This window comes from Carassius gibelio, chromosome B8, assembly GCF_023724105.1.
Source record: "Carassius gibelio isolate Cgi1373 ecotype wild population from Czech Republic chromosome B8, carGib1.2-hapl.c, whole genome shotgun sequence".
Taxonomy (NCBI): Eukaryota; Metazoa; Chordata; class Actinopteri; order Cypriniformes; family Cyprinidae; genus Carassius; species Carassius gibelio.
Window position 1 is genome coordinate 20,842,447 of NC_068403.1, and position 9,334 is coordinate 20,851,780.

The 9,334-nt window shown below is 36.6% G+C and overlaps 1 protein-coding gene across 1 annotated transcript; it reads left to right on the plus strand.

The window, feature by feature from the left end:
* Positions 1–5,889: 5,889 nt before the first annotated feature.
* Positions 5,890–8,398, plus strand: LOC127963655 (actin-related protein 2/3 complex subunit 5-like protein). Its single transcript, XM_052563674.1, has 4 exons — positions 5,890–6,290; positions 7,217–7,289; positions 7,766–7,942; positions 8,023–8,398. The coding sequence occupies exons 1-4, from the start codon at positions 6,151–6,153 to the stop codon at positions 8,083–8,085; spliced, it is 453 nt and encodes a 150-aa protein (XP_052419634.1). The 5' UTR covers positions 5,890–6,150; the 3' UTR covers positions 8,086–8,398.
* The last annotated feature ends 936 nt before the right edge of the window (positions 8,399–9,334 follow it).

The window sequence follows — 9,334 nt, forward strand, 5'->3', positions numbered from 1 at the left end:
TTATCTCTTTCTTTATGGAGAAACTCCCCTGTGTAAGATTCTCTGGAGAAGAAAAGATGCCCAAAATGTCCTTCAAGATAGACCTCAACACTTTACTGAAAATGAGAATGTTCGTCTCACCCCATTACTTACTACATCTGTAAGAAGATACAGCGCCAGGACAGGAAAATAGGTCAAACTAATACTTACCTGGTAGATCATCATCCTTAGAAAAACACAATTTTTTAAAACAGAGCTAGACCGACAACTTCAAAAAGAGAGTCTGATCAAGCACATAAGGAAATGGACAAGTGACATCACTTACAGAACGCTCCAATAGGGGATGTTCACATATTGTGTCTTTTGTGCACTCAAGTTCTTGGTCTCGGATGTCCCCAGAATGCCTGTGAATGTCCAGCCCCAAATACCCCACATATAATTTATTATGACTTCTGGAAAAATTGCATATTCGGAGTGTCTAAAAATAAAAGATCTGTTTTGGTGTGTAACCCTTTAAATGCAAATGAGCTGCTTATTCCCGCTCCATCTCCAAAAGAGAGTTTATACAGTCTATGAGTTGCCTACAGCAATAAACATCCAGTAGAAGCAACTCTGAGAGCAAGAGAACCAGTGTTCAGCCATGCATATGGGAAACCAAATGCACTGAAAATGGGACTAAACTGTGTGATATAACTGAGCTTAGGTCTGTGGTTAATAGGGTACACTCTTTCGTTAGCCTATTTATTTTAGATTAGATACTTTTATTGAAAACGTGATTGCTAAAAAGTAGCAGCTAAATGTTGTCGGAGACAATGAACATTACATTCTTTGTAAGAATCATGGATGTTTGTTGGTCACTGAGGTTATTTTCTGCTATGCAAAAAGCATTTTGTGGAGGGAACCAGAGTGATGCTAATTTCTGGGTTAGCTTACAAAAAATACCCCTCACAAAAATTAACCATGATTGTACTACCCAAAAATAAAAAAAAAATAAAAACTATTGTAACCACAAATTAGCCATGGTTTTGCTACACTAATCATAGTTTAACCATGGTATCTGTAGTAAAACAGGTTATACAACTGGTAATCAACATGCCAAAAAAGTATGGTTATTACACTTTTACTGTCATAAAACCATCCCTGAAGGCTGTGCAGTACTCTATCAACGGCAAACGTTTCTCATTGACAGCATGTCTCTTAAACATGCAGCAGTATTAGATGCCTGGGGAGTGAGAACATGCGGAGGCTAGAGCCTTGTACTGTAAAAACTACATGAAACGAAATAGATGGCTAGCATATTCAGATTCCAACAATAATGGAATCGTTCATTCATCCCTTTGAGCGGTTAATGAGGATTCATGAGTGATATGATGAGTCGTCTGTGCCACTGAGGCCGTGTTAAGTGCCATTGTGAGCTGTGTGGTTAGTGTCTGGCATTCAGCTGGAGACAGTGTGATGTTCTCACTTCCATGGAAACTCACAGTAGAGGAGGCCAGACTAGAGTAACTCGTGCTAAAAATGGCATTAACCTGATGCTCACAGATGAAGTCAATTCAACTCAACAACTGCTCCCAACAGACATTACAAAGGAATATTATGATAGGAATATTGTCTCAGTCCCTTCGGTGAGGGGGTCCCATTTGGCCAGGATACACTCAAAGCAGTTTCATAGTGTATAAGTCCTCCAGTCTACTCAAATTACAATGGACAGTTGTACATATTCTCATGTTTTCAGTTGCCCATGGCTACCCTGTGCACTGCATGTTTTCAGTTTTTCTGTATCTCAGTATCATAGCAGCTGTGGGTCAGGCTGCAAATATAATTTCTCATTTGGTATTTGCAGGTTTCGTTCATGTTCCAGGCTAGCAAAACTAATTTCTCTGAACATAGGTCTCCAGGGTGCAGCAATCAAGAAGAGATTTCTGGCTTACTTAGCCTTAGGATGTAATCATTCTTTATGACGTTTGGACATCTGAAACCTCATAGTTTTAAAAGTAATATGCTGTAAAAATTATTTTGCCCTGCAGACAAACAGTCTTTTAATCTTTGAACAAATATAGTCCACATGCATTGCGTGTTACTTGGCAGTAATTTTCTATTAGGTTAAACAAGATGTGGTGTGAACACCTTTTTCCTTCAAGTGTTGATCATTTGTTTTCCTTAAAAGCAGCTCAGAGGAACATGAGAGGCGAGCAGAGGAACTCCGAGAGCATGACATCACCATGGAGAGCCGAAAACAAGACATCACTGTCAATAAAACAGCAGATGAAGGACAAGATGATTTCACAGATGGTATGCGATATGATAGTACAGATAACTGGGGGAATGACACTCCTGAGGAAACTTTTGAGAATTGCCTGATTGATGAAAAATGTCCACAAGACGTCACAGGGGACAACAGGCGACACAAAATCAGAGAAAATCTATGCGACATTGACAGATTGTTTAATATCGTAGTAGACAAGCAAGAATATGACATTACAAAGAAGATTCAAGGTGAATATACGAGAACCAGATCGAATGGAAGTTCTGATGCCAAACACAGAATTAAAACATGTTACCCGGCCATAGCGCTAACGTTCCCCTCTACCCTGATGGACGGAAATCCCTCTCCTACTCTCAGCGTACTGCCATCGTTTTATGGAACTTCGTTTGGATATAGCATCAGAACCACAATTGAGCCCTTGCCGATCGAAACAAAGGGCCAGAAAAGCCTGTGATGACAACAGATCTACAGAGCCCATGAATGACATGTGACATACCATACAAATAAAAGGAAATCCCTGCTTATTGAAAACAAGAGCTGGAATGCCAGTCAGCCCCCATCCCAAAATAATGAGCTCTGAGAGGGGGTCCCAGCCACGTAAAATCAAAACCACCAAGACGTTTTTGTGGGGACCAGAGGGGCCTCTAGAAAGCGTGTGAGCCACATAGTCCTGTGAACAGGTGGAGAAGCCTGCATTAGGTCTGAGAACAATTTGACGGCACAATTGTGAGTGTGGCCTTTTATTCCTTTCCAATACAGAAAATCTGCTTTGCAAAATGAAGTTTGATTGAATCAAAACAGGGCAGACTGGCATGCTAGACCAATTTGGGTCTATCAACTTAAACGTCCTATGGCTTAGAGCAGAATGGCTGTGATGTTGAGTTAAGTCCAGCAAGGGTGAGTGGTAGACTTTTTAGGTTTTCTTTCTGACACCCATATGGTCTTCATCTGTAAGAGTCTTAAGCTGTATTGACACACATTATTATGATTCCTCAAAATTAAATATTTGCAGGTTTTGGTGTTTTCTTTCTTTCTCCATCTCTGACTTGATATAAAACTAATACATCATTTAAAATATGTACATCCATCCAAAAATCATGTCTGGTGACTGTCTTTCAGCACTGGGTAATGACGTTACGTAAGACTTTTGAAGGCTGAAAAGAAAAATGCCTCTACAGCTGTTGATTTTGAAACAACAATGGTACATTTAAGTGATGTATGGTGCACACTAAAAGGTCAGTAGATAGTGTGATATTAGTTTCATGAGTTGTTTTGTGAACATATCCTTATAGTATATCAAAATGCTCAGCAATATGGGGACAGAAGACTTGTCAATCAATAAATGGGAAATCAAAGTAACTGGCATTACTTTTTTTGAAAAAGTAACTCAGATATTTTCTTGTAAATTAAAAAGTAATGCATTACTTTACTAGTTACTTGAAAAATGTTATGTAACTAGCATTACTTGTAATGCCTTAAATGGTCTTCAGTGTCACATGATCCTACAGAAATCATTTTTGTATGCTGATTTGCTGCTTAAGAATCACTTTTATCATAAAACATCTTATTTTTATCGATTTTAAAAACAGTTGTGTTGCTTAAAATATTTTGGTGGAAACTGATACTTTTTTCAGGATTTTTGGATGAACAGAATGTTCAAAAGAACAGCATTTCTTCTCTAAATCACGGTCATTCTTTCATTGCATCCAATCGCTATACTGTTATATGCTGAATGAATTATTCAGATTCTGAACATGTTCAAAGAGTGTAACTTATCGATGCCGTAGATGATCTGATTAAATGAACACTATAAAGCAGCAGGGTTGTGTGGAAATACCCAGAGGTCTCTGTCTCGCAGCATTCCCTTCCAGTTCAGACTGAGTAAATATTTGCATTGCCCTCAGAAAATAAGAGAGAGGATGTTAGCTGGGTATTGATAAAGACTGTGCATACACATTACTTAGCTGCAAGGAACGAGAAACAATAAAAAAAAAAAAAAAAAAAAAAAACCAGAAGCAAAACATACATGTAGAATTAAAAAAAACATTCACTAATGTCATGAAAATGAATGGATGGTATGGGAACAGACCGGGTCAGACGCTCCCAGTGATCTGCATGATATTGCATGAAAGTAAAATGTCAGCAAAGCATCTTTTTTAAATTCTGTTTGATTGATAAATTACTTTATTTGCTTGTTTTAAGTTTGTCTTTTAATCAATCCATTTATTTATTAAGAGGCAATGAATGGCGTCATCAAGCTGCATGTCTTACAATGTCAAACAGCATAAAAAGAAGAAAAGGATTTGAATATTTTGCAAACAAATTTGTTCAAGATGGTGTACAGCTTTGATTTATGATCCTTCTGTAATGTAATACACATTAAATGTACCAGGAAGAAATTTAAAACATTAATATGAAAACATCTGCTGTCCTCTAGTGGTCATATAAGAAAAGCCCGGCATGCAAGAAAAGCTCCCTAGAGATGCTGCAATTCAAAGCAATGTTTAGTCCAGTTTCTCCAACTGTCTAGTAAGCTTTACGATATTCCATGTTAAATATTACTTCTTTTTTTTAATGGTATTTGTTACAAATTCTCCATAATTGGTCGTTTATAACAGTGTATATTTCCAAACAGCCTGGAAAACAACAATTAAGCTCGTCAAATAGAATGTTAATAATAATAATAAAAAATAAATAAATAAATAATAACATTCAATTCAATTCAAGTTTATTTGTATAGCGCTTTTTACCATACAAATCATTGCAAAGCAACTTTACAGAAAATTAAGTTTCTACAATATTAATACAAGACTTAGTTAACCAGACGATGAACACAATTAACAGCAATTCTTATGTGATTGCATAGTAAGTAGCAATATTTGTTTGTTTGTCAAACATAGTTTGCAACTGGAAGATAGCATATATATATTTCAATGTCAAGTAAATAAAAGAGCATATTGCACAGTTATTAAGATTATTAGAATTATGTATATATGTAAAACGAAAACAAAAATAATTTAGAGCATTTATTATGAAGATTAGAATTATTGATAAAAATTAATATATTAAAATGTAATAATATATTTCAGTGACTACTGGATAGAACAAAAACATTGTACATTAATATTATTAGAGAAAATGTAAATATATATAATTAAAACAAAAAATAAATTATGCATTTTGATTATGATAAAATAAATAAATAAATGTAAAAAGTGTATAAAAATGCATATAGTTACTTATATTATCAGATAAGTTTTATTTACATATAATGAAAAAAGGATATCAAAGCATGTATTATTATGATTACTATAATTATAATATCATTTTAAATAAATATATAAAATAATGAATTAAAACATTATGAATTTTATATTACGAATAGCCTACATATTTATATTGGTATTATTTGTTTTAGTCCGTAATTTTCATACTTTTCTTTCTAAATAAATATGAATAAAGTAAAATAAAAATAAAAAGAATTAAAATAATAATAATAAGTAGTAAATCAAATTAATTCAGATTTTCATTCATTTTTACAAATGTAACACTTGTTTTTGTTGTTGTTGTTAATTCTTTTTATCCATACCTTAATATATAAGATGCAGGTTCTATGGTTGCATCCCAGGAAACGGAAACACCGTGTGACAGCGTAACCATGGTCCATGGTGTGTGATTCCGTTTCCGCTCCAGTCGGGAACCGTGTGGTCTCTGCAGAAATGTGTGGAGATGCTGTCGCTGGGGCAGAGGGAACAGCCGCAGCATCCAGCTGACAGATGAACGCAGGAACGGTGCTCCGTGCCCTCGGCTCTCGGCACTGACACACTCGCATCCGCGCGGTCGCGCATCGGTCCCGTTCCCGCACATTCCCGGGCTCGCGTGATTGACTGACGCTGCCCCTTCTCATGGCGAAAAACACCCAGTCCTCACGATTCCGGGGAGTCGACATCGACGAATACGACGAGAATAAATTCGTGGACGAGCAGGACGAGGCGTCCGAACAGCAGGGACCGGACGCGCGCGAGGTGGACGATCTCATCAGACAATATCCTTCAGATCAGATCCTCTCTCTTAAACATGCCAGGAGTAAGTTCTTCTGTCTTAAGGTCACTCCAAAAACAACCTTGTCCTAGTTCAGATGTACCTTATACATTATTTAGGCACAGGTTGTGTCTCAAACCCATCAGCGCCTCTCTGATGTCCAGACACACTAGAATAGATCATAGTCAGAGACAGTTCACAGGAATAGAGTGAATATGAATCTGTCAAATACTTCCACAGTGGGTGTGATGTGGGGCAGCTTTAGCTTCATTCCAAATTATTCATGTTTTGTATTTAAAGTAGCCAAATATTTAGTGGAGTTATTGTTGGTGCTGATTCCTTTATGTTTTAATAATTTAATATTATGTCTTAATATTTTATAGGTTAGGTTTTATTTTTTATTTTCTACTTTATTTCTGTTTAGTTTTTTTTCTACAGTAGATTTTAGTTGTCACTCTTGGCTTCAGTTTATAGTTCGTTTCAGTTTTTAGCGGTTATAGATTAATTATAAGTTATTTTATGTTTTAAGTTTTCATTTATTATCCTTAAAGGGCTGTTACGTGAACACACAGACTGAGAATAAGTAATTATTTTAATTCCCTTTCTGAATCCCCCCCCCCACCCCCCCCCGCTGTGTGTGATGTCATTTATGTAACCAGGCCATCAGCGGTTGTGACTGGAATGAGACAGTTTTGGTCACTATTGGTTTCTTTAAAGGAGGATGAGTTTGTGCATAGTAAGACTTGAATCTCTAAAATCTTTAAGTTGAGTAGTTGAGTGTGTAATGATTTCAATGATGATCATTTACTTGACACCAGCTTCTCTGTAAACTTCTCTAATACTGTGAACCATACATCTAAAGAATGCTCTTCAGGGTTTTTAGGAGCGACTGGCTGGTTGCTCAGCTTTCCTTAACTAACTGTGATGCACAGGGGACACGATGACAGCATTTCACGTCGCCTTGAGGAATCCACCAATCAACTCCAAGAACCCGGCAGTGAAAGTAAGAGCTAATTCTGTTGCTCAGACAGCTTGATGTATTGCTCTCAGATGTTCGACAACACTGTTATTAGGGGCCCTATTACTACATAACAGGTTGTCACAGGAATCTCTTCATCGTGGGTCTGGAATGTGGTGTTGATTTGCCTTGAGGGTGTGAAATTCAGCGCTCTGAATGCTTTACGAGAATATTACGGGTTCACTGCAAAATGTTGGTTACCACAAAAATAACTTCTGCTTGAAAAAAGAAAAAAAAGGGCTATGTTGTCGGTGGAAGTGAATAGGGCCAATTTCTAAACATGATTTCATTCGAAGTATTATTATATAAATATATGATTACATTAACATAATTTATATATGTTGGTGCATCTCTAGTTTAAACAGTCCTTGGAGTAGGTATAGACTTTGTCTTTTTGATTTATGTTGGTCTTTTGTGCCTGTTACACTTGTTTGTTGTGCTCGCTCCACCTCCTCTCTCAGGAGCGGGCACAGACGGTGGTGTTACGAGTGCTGACTGCATTCAAGAGCAGCGATATCGAGCCGGCCGTGAAGTCTCTGGACAGGAACGGAGTGGACCTGCTGATGAAGTACATCTACAGAGGCTTCGAGAAGCCCTCGGACAACAGCAGCGCCATCCTGCTCCAGTGGCACGAAAAGGTGGCTCTCGGAGCAAAGCGACTTGATGTCTTTGGCGTCTGTTATTCATCTCACACGTCTGTTATTGTCTTCTCACTCAGGCTTTTGCTGTGGGGGGTCTGGGGTCCATCGTACGAGTGCTGACTGCGAGAAAATCTGTCTGAAGAGCCACAAGAAACTGAAAGATAACCAGCCACGGGATTTGTTTCTCTTTCTTAGACGAGGACCGCTTCCTCTCTCACAGCTCAACATTATCCGAAGAAAAACCACTCATGCTCAACCGATTATTCCACTCAAAAACACAAATATTGTATGATATGTAATGTAAGTTATTGATTCATCAATATGTTGTTACTGAAGACATGATTCTGGACTAATGAAGCTGAACGGTTGTGAGGAGACTCGTGACCAGACTTTGCTGCAGTTTCAGGGAATGAAATACTGTGACGAATATTAAAGTTGTTTATGATTGTTTTACTTGGTTGGCACTCTCGAATGTGAAGTTCTCATTTCTTTAGTTCTGGTTCTAGTTTTTTTTTTATTGTACAGAAAGAGGATGATGTTTAATATATAGTATTTAGGTGGTGCATTTATGGTTCAAATTAATTTATTGTTAAGTGCCTGGTGTAATAAAGAACATTTAGAGTGTATTTATTTTCTTTAACTGACAATAGCTTTTTTTTTTTATAATCAATATTTTTTTTATAATCAATTATCAATTATAAATGACAACTATAATCAATTATAATCAAATATAATTGATTATAATTTCTTATAATTTCCTCTAACTCAATGTACTAAAACAACAAAAAAATAACTACAACTTGAAAAGAAAATAGAAAATCTAAAAATAAAAACTGGTAATTTCAGTAACTTCTTATGTAAATTTTTAGACTCTAGGCTTTATTAAAATTAAAATAAAAAATAAAATTTGAAATTATCTCCTAATATCCTAGACTGTATCTGCATATTTAAGCCTGGTTCTTTATGTTGGAATTTTAAAGTGCCAATTATGAATTTCTGAAAATTACTTTTCATGCAATGTACGACACCGCTCTAAGTAAATGAAAACACCCTGCAAAGTTTTAAATCTGAAAGCGTCGCCTCTCAAGCGGTAAAAACAGATGTTTTCTGAGTAACGCTTGTACAAATATTAGCACTGCGCTCACAAATGTAGCTTTTATTATGATAATGAGACCAATCGGACCAATCACCGCAGATCAGCGTCACGCAAAGGAGGGGTTTGGAAAAATGAATCGTTGAGCAAATAAGGTAAATATAAGACAATGAAAGTGTTTTTTGAGCTTGCCTGCATGGCGACCTGTTGTTGGGGGTCTCCGAAAATTTAATTATAAAGCTTTCATTACCCACAATAGGGGCACTTTAAAATAAGTAACATTTCAGTTGTATTTT